This window comes from Peromyscus californicus, unplaced genomic scaffold (assembly GCF_007827085.1).
Source record: "Peromyscus californicus insignis strain IS unplaced genomic scaffold, ASM782708v3 Scaffold_11__1_contigs__length_118956290, whole genome shotgun sequence".
NCBI classification, from domain to species: domain Eukaryota; kingdom Metazoa; phylum Chordata; class Mammalia; order Rodentia; family Cricetidae; genus Peromyscus; species Peromyscus californicus.
In genome coordinates, this window is record NW_026294402.1 from 30,966,422 (window position 1) to 30,982,586 (window position 16,165).

Here is a 16,165-nt window from a genome sequence, read left to right on the forward strand (position 1 = left end):
CTCAACCATTGCCAGCAGTATGTTGTTGTGCATATGTTTTTGAGGGTTATTATTTCTTAACTGACTTTTAGGAATACTTTATACTTAAAATAATTAAACCGTTTTGGCTATCTCATTGAAAAATGAACAACTTCTTTCTGAGTTCCCTAAATATTGGAGCCCGTTCTCTAAATATTGGTAGGTGGTAGGTGTGGTGAGTTGAAATTAGAGACTGTTATGCTTCAGCCTGCTCAAATGTCAGCTGCTTGACAGTGCTGAAACAAGTTTAGGGTTCTCCCTTCCATGCATATCTTGAACCACTTCTGACCAGCATTAGCTTTGCAGCATATGGGCAAGTATGGATCTCAGTTGCTCCAGATTGTACATATTGGAGTCCGTAACGTCAAAGCCAAGGATGCTCTAAGTATAGTGGATATCTGTTCTATGATCCTGAAGCACAGCCCTAGAGATGTAGAAGGTAATTGTTCTATCTGCCTATGACCTTGAAGTACATGCCCTGGGGCATGGCCTCTCAGCTACCCTTAAGACCTGAGATGCATGTACGCAGTCTCTCTTCTCTCCTTCATGGGTTTAGATGCTGAGACGGACCAGGTGGAAGAACAGCATGGGAATGTAACTCAGCTTTCCAGGACCCTACGATAAATCTCCTGTGCTGTAGTGAGTTTTCCTCCCTAATAAATTCCATCACCTTTTAAACAGACTCCATGGATTTTTTGCATTATCTAGAGCCCAACCATATGGATCTGAGCCCCTACTGGAGCTATTCACGTGACCAAACCCGAGCTAAATGTGTTGGTTGTAGAGGAAGCAGTTGGAGCACTGAGAGCTGTTACTAGTGGACTCACCTCTGTGCTTTCTACTCCTGCTCAACACTAAACATCTCATGCAAAGCAGGAGCCTGTAGGGAATGTCCACATGTATGAACTTGGTGCTCTCAATACTGCAAATGGAAAACTTCATGGCCAAGAAGAAGCCTGACTTTTGGCTCAGGGCCATCTGTTTCTTATGTTACTCTCTTCTTCACCGAAAGGGCAGGGCTCCCCACCAACCCACCAATGAGTTCTTCCTTGTCTGTGCTTCTGTATATCTGAGTTTTTTTTTTTTTTTGCATGTCTGCATTCAGCGCTCCCGTTTCCATGACTACCTTATGTTGCCAGCTCCAACTCAGGGTGTATGGCTGTATATCTTCAGGCTCTCTAGTCTGTGATTTTATTTTTGTTTGTTTTAAGGGCCCTAGAGAAGCTTTGTACCAAGAAACATGTTCTGTTTTGAGATGGTATGTGGGTATAGTTCTCCAAGGTACAGAGAATGCCCAAGTGAGTACCTTATACTCTGACTTGTTACTCAGGTTTCCACTTGGATTAAAAATTATGAGAACTAAGCTGGGCGATGGTGGTGCATGGCTTTAATCCCAGCACTTGGTAGGCAGAGGCAGGTGGATCTCTATGAGTTCAAGGCCAGTCTGGTCTATAGAGTGAGTTCCAGGACAGCCAGGGCTACACAGTGAAAACCTGTCTCAAAAAAAAAAACCCAAGAAAACAAACAAAAAAGTTGTGAGAAATATGGGCCTGCTCTGTGGCTAGGATTGACTTCCAGGCCCTTTCTGAACAGGGCCACCTGGCTTAACTTGCCAGTCTTCCACTTCCCCTTGCCCTCACTGGGAAACTATCTTCACTGGTCATATGAACTCTTTTGTGAATTCTGATGTGCTTCCTCTTTCTCTCTCTTCAGTATAAAGTTTCTCCTTTGTTTTCCTGACTGTTCTCAATCCTGGTGTCACCCAGAGCCGTCTTCCACTCCACCATCTTGACTTGACTCTTCAAAGTGAATGATTCTGGAGAAGAGAAACCACTTTGTCATCAGTCGAGATCTTCAGTGATGAGAGAGAATCACATGCCTGTGGATGGGAGGTACTGGGAAGAACACAGCATTCTGTGATCATCATTGTGTGATGTTCCTGATTGCAGATCCACCACCTGAATGTAATCATGCAGACACTGTGGACTGATCCACTTTGAGGAACTGTAAAAATGTTCAAATATCAAGACCATGAAAACAGAAAGATTGTGAAACTATTTTGGACTGGAGGGACTGGTTAGATGTGGTAACTAAGTGTGATATTGTGATTGTGGTTTGAAATATTTTATTAAAGAAATGTTACTGAAAAATTGTTGAATCTTAGCCAGTAGATGCTTTGACATCATTTTAGTCATAATCTGGTGATTGTGATGAACACCTTGTGGATATGGAGGAAATATTGTTGTTTTTAGGAAACATACTGAAGAACTCAGGGCTTGTAAAGATTGTGCCATCAATTACTCTCAAATAGTCAACAAAAATATTCTTTGTGGTATTAAAGATGACGAGACTCCAATAAAACACATAAGTTTATATGAGTTAGCACAGAGATTGATTGCATTAAGTACATTTTTTAAGGAAAGAAGACAATATAGAAAAGGTTAGAATTGAAATGGCCCAAAATTCATGATGAATATTCAAAAAGACTTGTCATAAACTTTCACATAGGAAAAGTGCACTTCTGGAGTTTGTGATGATATGGAGTATTGTAGGGAAAGATCCATACATAGTCATAACAGGAAAATGGATAAACCAATAAAAATCAAATACTCTAGTTTGGCTGGGAGGGAAAAGGTTCATTTCATTTTGTACTTCTAAGTCACAATCTGTCATTGAGGGAAATTGGAACAGGAATTCAAACAGGAATTGAAGCAGAAACTATGGAGGAATACTGCTTCCTTGCTTGCTCTCTCTGGCTCATGCTTGGGCAACTTTCTTACACAATACAGGGCCATCTGCCCAGGGATGGCACTGACCACAGTGGGCTTGGATCTCCTTTATCAATTGGCAATCAAGAAAATGTACTGCAGACATACCCACGGGCCAATATGATCAATGCAACCTCCCAATTGTTTTGAGACTCCCTCATATAACTATATGAGCTGAAGCTAAGTAGGAGAAGCCCTCAAATGAAAATTTATTTCAATTTTTTCAATTTTTATTTTGTGAGAGTTTCATCCATGCATAAAATTTTCTCAATTTTTATTTATTCATTTATTTTGGTGGCATGTGCACACAGGAGGTTGAGATCATCTCAAAGCAAATACAAAAATCCCACTAAGTCAATACATGAAATGCAAAAAGCAGATGGTTAAAAGTGGGGAGACAGGTTTATCACTTTGAAATTCTTGCTTCCTTAGCAACTGTTGTAATCCCATCCCTGTCACGCCCCGCTTCAGTGCTGGCTCTAGCCAGGACTCTGCTTTGCCTTGGGGTGAATGCATGCACAGTCTGTTCCTTGAGATGTCCTGTAGGTACATCTGTGGCCCAGCAGATGTGTGAATGAGTACACCCAGTATGCTGTCTGTGTTCTTCTGTGTGGGTTTTTTTTAGGCTTCTTCTTTCCAATTTCATATCCCCTAAGGTATCTGGCAGCTTAAGGCTAGATGATGACACCCCAATTTGCAGTTTCCAGAACAGCTCAATTTCTTAGGCAGTGAAAGTCATGTAATGACTGACTAATTTACTCTCTTTCATTCTGAAAGTTAGGGAAGGTTTTATTAGGTGCTTCACAGGACTTTTAATTCAAACTGAAAAATCAAATATCCTTAAGTGATATTGGGCACATGTAAATTCAAATCAAAAGAAAAATCTCATTTTGAAAGGATGAACTCTTCTGTGAATAGAGACCAACAACAACCTTTTTATTTGACAACAGCCCCAAGACTTTCTCAGTAGAGGGAAGGAAGGGCTTGCAATGCACAGACAGACTTTGGATGAATAGAAGAAACTAATAAAGTTTTTAACACTCTGTTGGGGCAATATGATTTGGGACCCATGGGTCCCAAAATTTAGTTATAGCTCTCAAACTCACAAGGATTCCCGTGAATAGTTGCTAAGTACTTGACAACTGGAAATCTAGAGAAATATCTGTAATCATAAGGCTCTTAGAAGTCATATTCATGCTAGATTCCAGAGGGAGGGATTTCAACATACAAAAGATCCCCAACTAGGACTCCCACTTGTGATGAACAGCAAAGATCATCACTATGCCAACTGTAAGAAACAGCAGTTGAGTAATTGCACCCATTGAATCCTGGGCTGCTGTTCATACCCACTATGCATGGGTTACCTATGTGGGTCCACTGAGAAAGAACACACTAGTACACAATTATGTGAAGTGGGTTTATTATTTATAGACAGGTAGTAAAGGACTGAAGACCTAAGTCCATTGTGCTCTACATGTTGACCTAAGGCTCATGGGAGATGCTGTGGGGAGGATAAAGATGTTCCTGAGTGTGACCAATTTGCACCACAGATGAGGAGCCCTGGAAGGCTGCCTGCTCAGGAGCCATGGGACATACTGGAAAAAGATTTGAAGGACAGCCCACTCTTACTGGGAGAGTGCATGTTGCCATAGAAGGTGAGGAGATGGCTGACAAAGGAGGAAAAGAATGGAGAAAGGTTAGGAAAGGATGGAGACTAAAAGTGATGTAATGTGCTTTTGACATGCATCTGTAGAGGAATAGTCATGGCCTCATTTGATCTTGGAATGCCACAGAGGACAAAAGTCCTGTGTTTGCAATGCCCTGTGAAAATGTGTGAGAATGTGCTTTAGTTGCCAAGAAAATCAGAATGACTGAGTCTGAAATGGGCACTGTCTGCCAAAGGAAAAAAAAAACTTGGCATTCACAGAGCAAAATCTTCAGTGCCCACCTCCACTTTGTTCTGTTTCAGCTTAACCATCGTGGTGACTCATGAGATGTTCAATTAAAAATATTTGTGAGTTTTCCATTGAAGGCTTTCTGGTCCACCTCAATTATCTAAGCTAGTGAAGAGTTCTAGGGTCCCATTTCATATCTTACTGTGCAGAGTTTCTTGGGACAGGTCTTTTAGTAGATAAAGATGCCAATTCTAGTAATAGGAAAAAATCTATTGTTTAAAACCATGATCCCTTATCATCCCCTGCCCAAAGAGAGATCCAAGCTGGAGGAACCAGGAAGGATGATGTGGAGTTAAGGAGGAGCAGGAGTATCCTCGATGCATACGGGGCAGAAAGGCAGGGTAAGTAGAGTGTAAAGGAAGAAAAACATCTGGAGCTTCTACAATGAGGTCTGGGGTATATCTTAGATTCTGAAGTTACAAAAATCGTCATTACAACATTTATGGATGTAAGTCCGATTGTTGAAGTTGTACGTCAAGTCCTTGCAGAATCTCTGACACACCATGTATGATATTTGGAGAGTGTTATCTGCAACAGAAAAGAACCAAAGACATCAAGCAGTGACCCCAGTATCCAAGGCAGACCATACCTGGCCTTAACCAGACGGGCTTGTGGATGGCTTCCCAGCATCCCCTTCCCAAGAGCACCAACGCAGAAATTGAGGGGAAAGCCACCAGCTTGACTTGTTTGCCTGTGGTCCCCGACAACTCAAATCTATGCATTTGCTTCATTCCTTCCCCTGCTAGAAGGTGAGAAAAACACAGCTTTGGTATCTTCAAAGAAAAAAAAAATCTGTCTGACTGTTTTCATCCTGCCCTGCATCTTTTGCCTGCCTCCTAGGTCTCTACCCGCGGTGCTCAAAGCACTTTGTACTGTGGCCTGGGTCAGAGATGCCCAAGCTTCTCACGACTTTGCCCAACCCTGCAGCTTACTGGAGTAGATCCTTAGGCTCATGCATGATTCGTACTTCTGAGCATGGCAAACACCGAAGCCTCTTCTGCAGTGGTCTGCCGGTGTGCGAAGGTGGCATGTTACACACTTCAGTGATGTTGCTTCTGGAGAGAGCACAGAGCTTGCCGTGAGGGCAGGGACTTGGGACGGGGAGGGAGATGGCAGAGCTGGGGGGAGCAGCCTTCCAAGGGTAGGTGGGCAAATGAAGAACTGATGGTTGAGTGTTGAGGAAGTGACAGTTGAACTTCCCTTTTTATCAACTCTTTTGCCTTTAGCGATGGAAAGAAAAGGCTACTGAGTAAGTAAAAGGATTCTGGTCTCAATTTCAGCCTTTGCATTCTGGATAACTTTCTCTCACTGGTTCAGGGCTCATCTATTTGGCTCAGCTGACTGCCCAGTGAGCTTCAGGAATCTGCCTGTCTCTGCCCCTTTAGCAATGGGATGATAAACTCACATCACAAGATCTGGTGTTGTTTTAGGTGAGTTCTACAGTTTATTTTTCTAGCTTAAAAATGGTCATTGACCTTTAGGAGGTTCTCGAAGAGTGAATAATTGAAGTATGGGCTCAATTAAAAAAAAATTCTTTCCAGAGGCTGGTCAGCTGGCTTAGCAGGTAAAGTTGCTGTCAAGCCTGATTGACTTGAGTTCGAATTCTAGCACCCACATGATGGAAGGAGAGAAATTACTTCCAAAAGTTGTCCTCTGACCATGTGTATAGTATGGCATGTGCAACACACACACACACACACACACACACACACACACACACACATGCAAGCACGCACACATGCCTGCACACACAAGCACACACATTAAAAAAATGTTTAAAAATCTCCTACTGGTGATAAAATTAGAAAGGATATAGTATTTATTGATCATCTTATTAGGACCATGTTGTTTCAAATTAGATGTAATTTTTTTTTTTTTTTTTTTTTTTTTTTTTTTTTTTTTTTTTTTTTTTGGTTTTTCGAGACAGGGTTTCTCTGTGTAGCTTTGCGCCTTTCCTGGGACTCACTTGGTAGCCCAGGCTGGCCTCGAACTCACAGAGATCCGCCTGGCTCTACCTCCCGAGTGCTGGGATTAAAGGCGTGCGCCACCACCGCCCGGCTTTAGATGTAATTTAATGCACTGTACTCTGATCTCACAAATCATTGTAAGCAGGTTTTGTCTCCACTTGTCAAATTAGAGAATTCAGGACAGTGACTGACTGACAAATTTGGAAAAATCTGTCTGATTCCAGGGTATACACTTCTCCTAAGCAGCTTGTAACAAGCTCCCTGAAATGGCTATCAGAAGCCAATGTCTAGGACTAGGGCACATCACAAGATTATCAAATGACCAGCTCCCTCAGCAACGTAGATTTGTGAATAGAATGGATACTTTAAGGAAGTCTTCCTTGGCATCTAGATTATGGGGTTTGACAGTGGCAGAAAGGGCAAGAAAATTAGGCCTACACACCCAGAGGGACGTGGCAGAGTGCTGGAAAAGACAGAGAAGATGGAAGAGAAGGCAGAGGAGCATTCTGAAAGCATCTCCCTTCCTTCCCTCCCAAATATGGTCAAAGCTCTGCCCACATGGACATGGCTGTGCTTGTGGAGATTCACTGCAGCTCCCTGGGGATCCTGCAGTGGAGCTCATTGCTCAGGTCTGGGACTCACCCACAATGAGGCAGAAGAGGGAGAAGAGCGGCAAGAAGTGTCTGTTCATTTGGACCCAGATGTCTTGTGCCAAGCAAAGCTGTGAAGGGCTGCAAGCAGAGCTCTGCTGGGCTCCAGAGAGAGGCCTTCTCCTCCAGCAGGAGTTGGTGATTATTCATGCCTAAGGGGAGCCAGTCACACAAGGTTTATTTTGAGAGCTCAAGTTCATTGGCTGTGGTCTCCATAGTCTTGAGACCTGGAGCCTGAAGTTGACCAGGTAGTTTTAAGGTAAAAGACCCTGAAATGTGAACAATTTCTTGGCTAAAAGCTAGAAATGTTTTTGAGCCTGTGAGCAGCTTTGCATTTGCTGGAGACCTAGGGTGCCCGAAGGCTTTAAGCCAAAATGTCTCTGATTCTGTCAGGGGCAGAAGCCAAGGATGGCAGAAAGGAGGGTGTATCTAGATTTTCCTTGTCCCTTGCCCTGCAAAGGAGTATCCCTTCCCTGGACACCATACTGAGTACATGACTGAAACTCAGAGGCACTTGGATACCTGAATGGAAACTGCATTGACCAGCTAACTCCTAACCCCATCCCTCCATCCAGGAAAACCTTGTTATACCCAGGGCAGTGAGGATCATGGTATCCCCCTCTAGGATACCTCTCCTGCCTTACAGGAACTCTGTCATTTTCTTTTCTGTAATAAAAAAACCTCTGTAAAATTCACTCTCGCTGGTCTGGAAATTTCATTCTTCAAATTTGCAAGCCAAGAGCAATGCAAGTCACTGGCGAGTTCCCAGGACTCTAGCCAACCCAAGAGTCAAGAAGGCTCCATCACTCTCAAAGGTATCCCAGAATTCCCACAAGAACAGAAGACAATAATGACAATGGACAATTGTTAATGTTTCTACTGTGTTAACTTCTTTTTACAATATAGTCTTTATCATAATAATTATAGTTGTCCCCCAGTATCAAGAGCATGTTGACTCCAGGAACCTCCACATATAACACAATCTGTGATGTTCAATGTGTAAAATCGTGTAGTATTTATATACATCTTATGCATATACTCCTGTATTGTTTAAAACATATTTAGGTTAGCCAAAGTACCTCACAATATAGTACTTGTATTACAGCATAATAATATAATATAAAATAATTCTACATAAATAGTTATTGTTACTGAACTTGGGGTCACAGTCTGTCCCCCAAAAAGCCAGGTTTGGCCACTCCTCCTCCAGAAGTGAATTAAAACAGCCAAATTAATAGTAAAAAGTAGAAAAATGAGATTTATTCAGTGTAGCCACATTGGGGAGAGGGACAAAGAGATCCAGTTGCTCTTCCAGTCCATCTTTGGGATCCTAAAGTGAGATTAAAGTTTAAACAGAGGGCCAGAGATATGCATGTCGAAGCAGCCCAGGTCTAGGTTTGGTCCCAGCTAATAGTGACCCATTATTGTGTAGGCTTCAGTTTCCATCCTGGGAAGTGGTCAGACAAATTCTGAGAACTGTGTGAAATCTCTCCTCTGGGAGCCAAGTTCTCCCTCTGATGGCATCAGACTTTAGCCTTCTTCTCCTGGCATGGTCTCAAGGGAAGGGGACTCCAGTTTCTTGGGGTTCATTGTATCAATATCAAAAACCTATTGTCTGATATGTCAGACTGAGGGACAAAATGTCTGTTTGGACTAGTTTCATTTATGCAGTTGCTTATAGCATGCTGCATGGCTTAGGGAATAATGACAAGGAAAATTGAATTTTTTTTTCTGAAAACTTTCAATGTTTCAATGTGGCTGGATGTGGAATCTGTGGCTACCAAATGATGGCCGCACAATTGTTGTTATGATATTGCCATTCTGATCCTGTCTTCACAGAGGAGGAAACTAAGGCTTGGTGAGGTCTAGTGTCATTCCCAAAGGTCACACACCTGGTGACTAACAGTACTAGTACTTATAGGAAGTTTCTCTAATTAGAGTTCACACTTTTCACTACTATGATTCAATACCTCTTTGAGACTTATTCATACATTCAAAATACAGACACTGCTCCATGTGTGAGAGAAGAACAATGAACAAGCTCATCTGGCCCGTTTCCTTATGGGGAAGAGAGAGGTCAGAGGAAAAGACAGACAGCTGTGACCAAGCTGGACCTTCAACCTAGAACTTCCGATTCTTGCCTTGGATTCCCCCTATCAGAAATCTACCCTTTTAGGACAGGGACCACGTACTGTGTGGGGCGGTAACATCACCCTTCCACTTACATTATCATTGCTAGGGCCAGAGCCTGGTCCATGACACTTCTGACAAGCTAGGCTCAGCATTTCTATTAAAGAAATTTATGTGGCCACATTAAGAAGAGTTGTGCACATATCATAGTTCCAGGACTTTGGAGGCTGAGACAGGAGAGTGATGAGTTCCAGGCTAGCCTAGGCTACACACCAAAACCCACTATTTCTAGAAAATCCAGGTCTAGGAATGTAGCTCAAGGGAATAATGTTTTTCTAGATGTGAAAAGGCCCTAAATTTATCCTCATCACAGGAAAGAAGGAAAGAAGGAAAGAAGGAAGGAAGGCAGGAAAGAGAAACAAGATAATCAGATAGGGGAGGGTAAGTTTTAGGAGAAATTCCGAGTTTGCAAATTTTCTTTTCTTTTAAAAATGTTTTATTACATTTTTATTTAAATGTGTGTGTGTGTGTGTGTGTGTGTGTGTGTGTGTGTGTGTGTGTGTGTGCAACATTGCACGTATATGGAAGTCAGAGGAGAACTTGCAGAAGGCAGTTTTTTTTCCCCACTGTGTGGATCCTGGGGATCAAACTCAGGTCATCAGGCTTGGAGGGAGAGTCTTTACCAATGGGCAATTTGGTGGCCCTAGAACATTTCTTTTCTATGACTCATCAAAGCATAGATCTTTCTTTGCCCATGAAAAGATCTGAAGTCTTAAAGTCTTAGGGAAGAGAAAAGAAGTCCAACAGCTTCTAAAACGAAGAGTGAGATTTTGACACATTTGAGTCTAGTTTTCTGTTCTGCCAGGTTTAGGTAAAAAAAAAAAAAAGATAGAAACTAGATGGGGTTTTCCAGAGTATTCCTAGCTTTATCAAGAAGCCAAGTTCAGGAGATGGTTCAGAGGATAAAAGCATTAGATGCTGTTGCAGAGGACTGAGGTTCAGTTCCCAGCACCATGTGATGGCTTACAATGATCCTTAAACCAGTTCCAAGGGATCTGATGCTCTCTTATGGCCTCCACAGGCACCAGGAATCCATGTGGTGTATTTAATACTAAATAAATCTTACAGGAAAAAGAAGGCAAATCCTACAGCTTTTGTAACAATAGGATCTGGACCATACCGTTACTCAGGCCTCACACAGCCTCCCTGCCTACAGATGCTCACCAATGCCTGTCTGAATGCACAGCTGTCAATCTTAGGTTAAAAGACTGCCAGGTGCCTGGGTTTCTCACCTGGGGAAGTGAATTTATATTAAAGGGGGCTAATGGCAGCCACATCCAGTACCCTCCTCTCTGTTCTCAATTCCTGGTTGGGAATCAGAGACCCTGACTGCAGGTTCATGCTGTGAAACTCCTCTTCTTCAGATACCTATAAGAAGGGACCCCAGTCCTGCCTCGCGGGCCTGACCAGTTTCAGGGCCTCTAACATGGTGTGCTGTGGCCTGAACTCTCCACAGGGACCCAAGCTGTTGTCTGTTTGTCCATGTCATGAATAACCTTTCCAATAAACTTACCCCCCTCCCTCCCATCATCCACCTTGGTGTCTCCCTTGAGCTCCACATCTGAGACTTTTCAAGGCATTTAGTTTGTCCTTTGTTTTCCTTGCTTTGTTCTCTGTTGAGAGGCAGAGTGAAAGGAGAATTATGGCAATGGAAGCACTGTTGGAATCCCTGGCCACTCCCCCAGCTACATGGCCTCACATGGGCTGTCTAGTAGCCAAGCAAGAGGCTTCGTCATCCTGGGGACTTATGTCCTACGTAATCAGCGTGCTGTGTGGTCACATAATTTGCATGCAGTGTGATCATGTAATCTATGCGCATGCATGGCATAGTTACATAAGCCCATGTGCGCATGTGTGTGGTGGGGGTGGGGTGGGGGGGGTGGGTGGTAATCCATAAAAAGCGGGTCACAGACTCCTCCCCCCTCTTCTTCCTCTCTCTCCCTGAACAACCTTCCACAGGCCTAAGCCCTTCCCTCCTGTTCTCTTTCCCCTAATAAACTCCTGCAGTGGGTTTTGTCGTGCCTCGTGGCTTTTCTCGAATGGTAAACAGCGCCACTTAATGAATAACACAGTGCCTCATAATAATAATAACAGGCACACATTCAGGGTCCCCTGGAGTGGGTTTGCACAGGGTCTGTTCTTCCTTCAGGGGCCTCCTTGGCAGGCACTTTTATGAGATGACCAGTGAGGTTTAAACCTTTACCAGCTCACTTCTAGATTGGTGGTGAAAGTTTGCCATTCCATCCAAATACTGGTGTACTCTGCCATGGCCTTCATTTTCCCATAGGCCCTGATCCATCCAATTTCCTCCTGAAAAAATACCTTGTTTCTTAACTCGTCACGAAGCCGCAGAGAATGGACATTAAAACCTGTGAATGGAGGATAAGTAATAGAATGGGAAATGTTTTCCTGAGGGTGGTGAAACTGGAGAGTAGGGTGAGGGATGAAGTGTTAATTACACAAAGGTCACAAATTAACACAGGGAATAAACCAGTTGGCAGAGAAGGTGATTGCCCCCAGTAAAGTTAACATGTAACAGCGCATGTGTCAAAAAGCCTTCCTTATACAAATGCCTGTTACAAGTCCCTTCCTCTTAACTCTGGCTCTCTTCTTCCCTTGAGAGTGGATTCTTTCTTAATCGACTGTCTCTATTTCTGCCACTATCCTCATCTCTGCCCAGATGCTCATTGGGATACAAAGACCTGTAAATCTTAACAGGTGACCACTGAACTCCATTATCCACCAACATCAATTGTCAAGCCTGTGGGGCCCACAGAGACTCCATAGTGTGGCCTTATTCCATCTTGACCCAAGGTCAGAGAGTTCAAGCTTGTTTTCCCCCACAAGGCTGCATAACAGGATGTTTTGGCCTAAGGCGTGGTTACCAGGTGTCTTATACTTCAAGGCCTGATTACAGGATGATTTGCCATAAGGTATGGCTACTAGATGTTTTGAGAATTAAGAAAGTATTTACACTTGTTTGTACTTTCTACCTTGAACCATGATGTCCTTGAGAGGGAGAGGTCTTTTGCCTCTCCCCTTGCTGGTGTATAAAAAGCTCATGAGGAATAAACTTGGGGCAACTGTGGTATTGACTCAGAGCCCTCCCAAACCTATTCTGTGTCTCTGTCTTTTTCTTTTATGTCTATGTCTTTATTTTTCATCTCTATTATTTCTCAATCCACTCTCCCCTGCATCAAGGACTGTCCAAAGGTCGAGCAGGACTCAGCAAAGCCAGCCAGCCACTCAGGAGGTAAGATTTATGTTTCTAATACCTTAAGCTTCCTATTCAGACTGGGGGTGACTGAGAAAAGCTGCTCCAAGTAGTAGACATGGGCCAGGCGATGCACACCGCAAAATTGTGCGCTGCTGACATCCAGGCAAAGGAGCGGGGAATGCTTTCCTTTCCCTTTCTTCTCTAATTGGAGTTACTTTCTCAGCTGCCAGTCTGCCTTTGATTTCCACTTTACTTTCCCTTCCCTGATGCCCACAGGGATGGTGGGCTTAGGCACAAGGTAAGGAAGGGGACTATCTGGGTCCTTACTGTTAGTCACATGCCAAGAGTCTAGGTCTTGGGGATTTGGCATCAGGAAACCCAGGCATGTGGGTGGCCGTCCTATTGGTTGGCTCTGAGTAGTGGTGGCAGCAGCAGTGGTGGCAATGGCCCCATCGTGTCAGGTCTGGTCTATGCCTCACACCTCATCTCCTCTCCGTGGCCTGCTGTGCCATGAAGCCATAGGGGTCAGGGGTGTGCTGGGACTTCTGCCACTGTCCTTCCATGATGGTTTCTGGACTTAGGGTGAGGTTATGAGGCATTTGTGGTAGGGTCATGCCCCTTCCCCTGACAGTGCATGCCTGGTTGTGAGACCTTCTGATGTCTGTTCACCTACACTCAGGTGGGGGGTGGCAGTGGCAGCCATAATGCTGTGACCATGATATGGTTGTCAGTGTCCCAAGTCTGAGGCCACCGACTCCTCCAAACACTGATGTTTTCCCACCTTTTTCTTGTTGCTGGAACCGTGATCTCCCGTCCTCCTGCTCATCCTTTCCAGTGCTCCTCCTGACTTGATCTCCCGTCCTCCTGCTCATCCTTTCCAGCGTTCCTCCTGACTTGTGTTGCTGGAGCCGTGATCTCCCGTCCTCCTTCTCATCCTTTCCAGTGCTCCTCCTGACTTGTGTTGCTGGAGCCGTGATCTCCCGTCCTCCTTCTCATCCTTTCCAGTGCTCCTCCTGACTTGTGTTGCTGGAGCCGTGATCTCCCGTCCTCCTTCTCATCCTTTCCAGTGCTCCTCCTGACTTGTGTTGCTGGAGCCGTGATCTCCCATCCTCCTGCTCATCCTTTCCAGCGCTCCTCCTGACTTGGCACTGCACATCCCTCTCGTCATCCAGTGTGGACCCAAAAGGGTCACAATCCACAGGTTGAGAGCCACTGCTTTAGAGTATGATTGGGTAGTAAGACACTTGACACTTCTTTGAACATGAAGTATAGAAAAATAATATCCACTTGCAATTTTAACCTGGATGGCAATCTGAAAAACAAAGCACAAAACCAGACCCATTTTTTTCAGGCAAGCCTCTTCTCGGAACCTAGTAGCTTGGGCCTTTTTACAGCCTCTTAGTGGGGGAGATGTTATGCCACAGAGGTAAAATAAATGACAAAGAAACCCATAAAATCAACTTGTTCCCACTTTCTCAGGATAAGGTATAAGAAGAGAGAGAAAATCATGGGCTCAGACTACCTCAGGGGTGAATAGGCCCAAGAGAGTTGGGGGGTGCAAACCAGTGTTTGTAAGGACATGATTGGTTCACTGATGACATCTAGTAGGGTTACAGAACTAGGAGACACACAACCTGTCAGGCCTCTGGAGGATTTTGCGTGTAGGTGAAGAAACACTATCCTGACTCCAGAATCTTTCTTTTTCCTGTAACTCCCCCTAGGAAATTCAATTCTCCAAGACATGCCACTACAATGAATCTTTAAAAATTGGAATAAATTTCATCCTAAAGGAAAAAAGGTCTAATATTTTATTGTAACATCATCTGGCCTCATTATAAGATAGATGCTGGAAATTTGGCCAAAGGATGGAAGGATATCCCCATTTTGTTATTTAGCTATTAAAATGGGAAAGAAATTAACCCAAATCTATACAACAAACTTCATCCCTTGACCCTTTGGCAGTCACTAGGCCTTTCTTACATCTCAAATATACAGTTATTAAAATTTTCTATGTCTTTTCTACTAAAAGTACATTCTTGTTTAGTAATGGTGTCATATGTATTTATGGCAATTGTTTCATGTAATCATTTATGTGTCATTTTGTGTATTCAACTGTGTGGAGCAAAACTCAGTCTTGTCCTAGAATTCTTCAAAATTGAGTAACAAAATTTGTAGCCAAACCTTATTTTCACATTTTTAACTTATTGTGTGATAAAATTATTATTTGGGGCATGCCTGATTACAGACATGTGAGAGCACACACATAGGTGTGGTGTGCATATATGTGTATATGTGTGGGGTGTAATCATTTTTAAATAATTTTAAATTTCACTTGTGACATTGTTACCTGTGTTCCCTTTCAAGGCATCATTTTTTTTAAAGATTCTTATCTTGGTCAATTTGAAACTAAAGAAAAGAAGGTAATTTAAGAACAAAGCTATTGTTGCTTTCTCAACCTGCTTAGAGTCTTATAATTACCCTAGGCATGGTGTCTTTGAAATTTCTACTTTGTCTTAAGAGTTCTGTCTTTAGAAGTACAGATGTTAGAGTAAAGATTATTTAATGATCTGAAGAAAATCAGATCAATAGTCTAACATAAATACTGGCAAATGATAAATAAATAAGAACTGCAAAATCTTTGTGTTTAAAATATCCCCATGTAAAATTAATGCGTTAGTCAGTCATCATCAGAGAGGCTTCCTCTGGCAGCAGATGGGAACAGATGCAGAGACCCAAAGCCAGACATTACATGGATAGAGACTCTAAATGGGAAGTCTCCATCAAATCCTTCCCCCACAGAGCTCAGGGAACCCCTCAGAAGAGGAGGCAGAAGAGTGTAAGAGCCAGAGGGGATGGAGGACCCCAGGAAGAGAAGGCCCTCTGAATCAAGTGACAAGGCACACATGAACTCACAAAGACTGAAGCAGCAAGCACAAGTCTGCACCAGGTCCTCTGCATACATATTACAGCTTTTAGCTTTTTTTAAAAATGGGACTCCTGAGTGTGAAAACAAGTGAGTCTCTGATTCTTGTGCCTGCTCTTAGAACTTCTTTTGTTGACTTGTCCTGCCCAACTTTGATCTGACGGTTTTTGTTTTATAATATTTTATTTTATTTTGTCATGTTTGGCTGTTATCTCCTAGAAGCCTGTTCTTGTCTAATGAGAGACAGAAATGGAGTGGATCTGGAGATGAGGTGAGGTAGGGAGGAACTTGGAGGAGTAGAGGGAGGGGAAACTGCAAAGCTATATATCAATATATATTGTATGAGAAAATAATCTATTTTCAATAAAAAGAAAAAGTCTCCCTATACCTGGCTATGTGTATGTATGCATTATCTACATGTGTTTATGTTTTCTTATATTGTTGCATGGTAATAAATTGTCTTGTAGTGAATGGTCA

At 43.1% G+C, this 16,165-nt stretch overlaps 1 protein-coding gene across 1 annotated transcript; it reads right to left on the reverse strand.

Moving 5' to 3' along the window:
- Positions 1-1,784: 1,784 nt before the first annotated feature.
- Positions 1,785-13,637, reverse strand: Pate3 (prostate and testis expressed 3). The gene is made up of 4 exons (XM_052726359.1): positions 13,547-13,637; positions 11,760-11,917; positions 5,674-5,983; positions 1,785-5,269 (listed from the first exon to the last, which is right to left on the reverse strand). The coding sequence occupies exons 1-4, from the start codon at positions 13,635-13,637 to the stop codon at positions 5,145-5,147; spliced, it is 684 nt and encodes a 227-aa protein (XP_052582319.1). The 3' UTR covers positions 1,785-5,144.
- Positions 13,638-16,165: the final 2,528 nt, after the last annotated feature.

Excerpts from the sequence above, each read along its gene's own strand:
- Pate3 (XM_052726359.1), bottom strand. The coding sequence starts at position 13,637 with ATGAGCAGGAGGACGGGAGATCAAGTCAGGAGGAGCACTGGAAAGGAT. Across the intron at positions 5,984-11,759 it reads CTTTCACCACCAATCTAGAA|CCTTTTCTTTCCATCGCTAA; the intron begins GTGAGCTGGTAA and ends CTTACTCAGTAG. Across the intron at positions 5,270-5,673 it reads GAGCCTAAGGATCTACTCCA|ATAACACTCTCCAAATATCA; the intron begins GTAAGCTGCAGG and ends TTTCTGTTGCAG.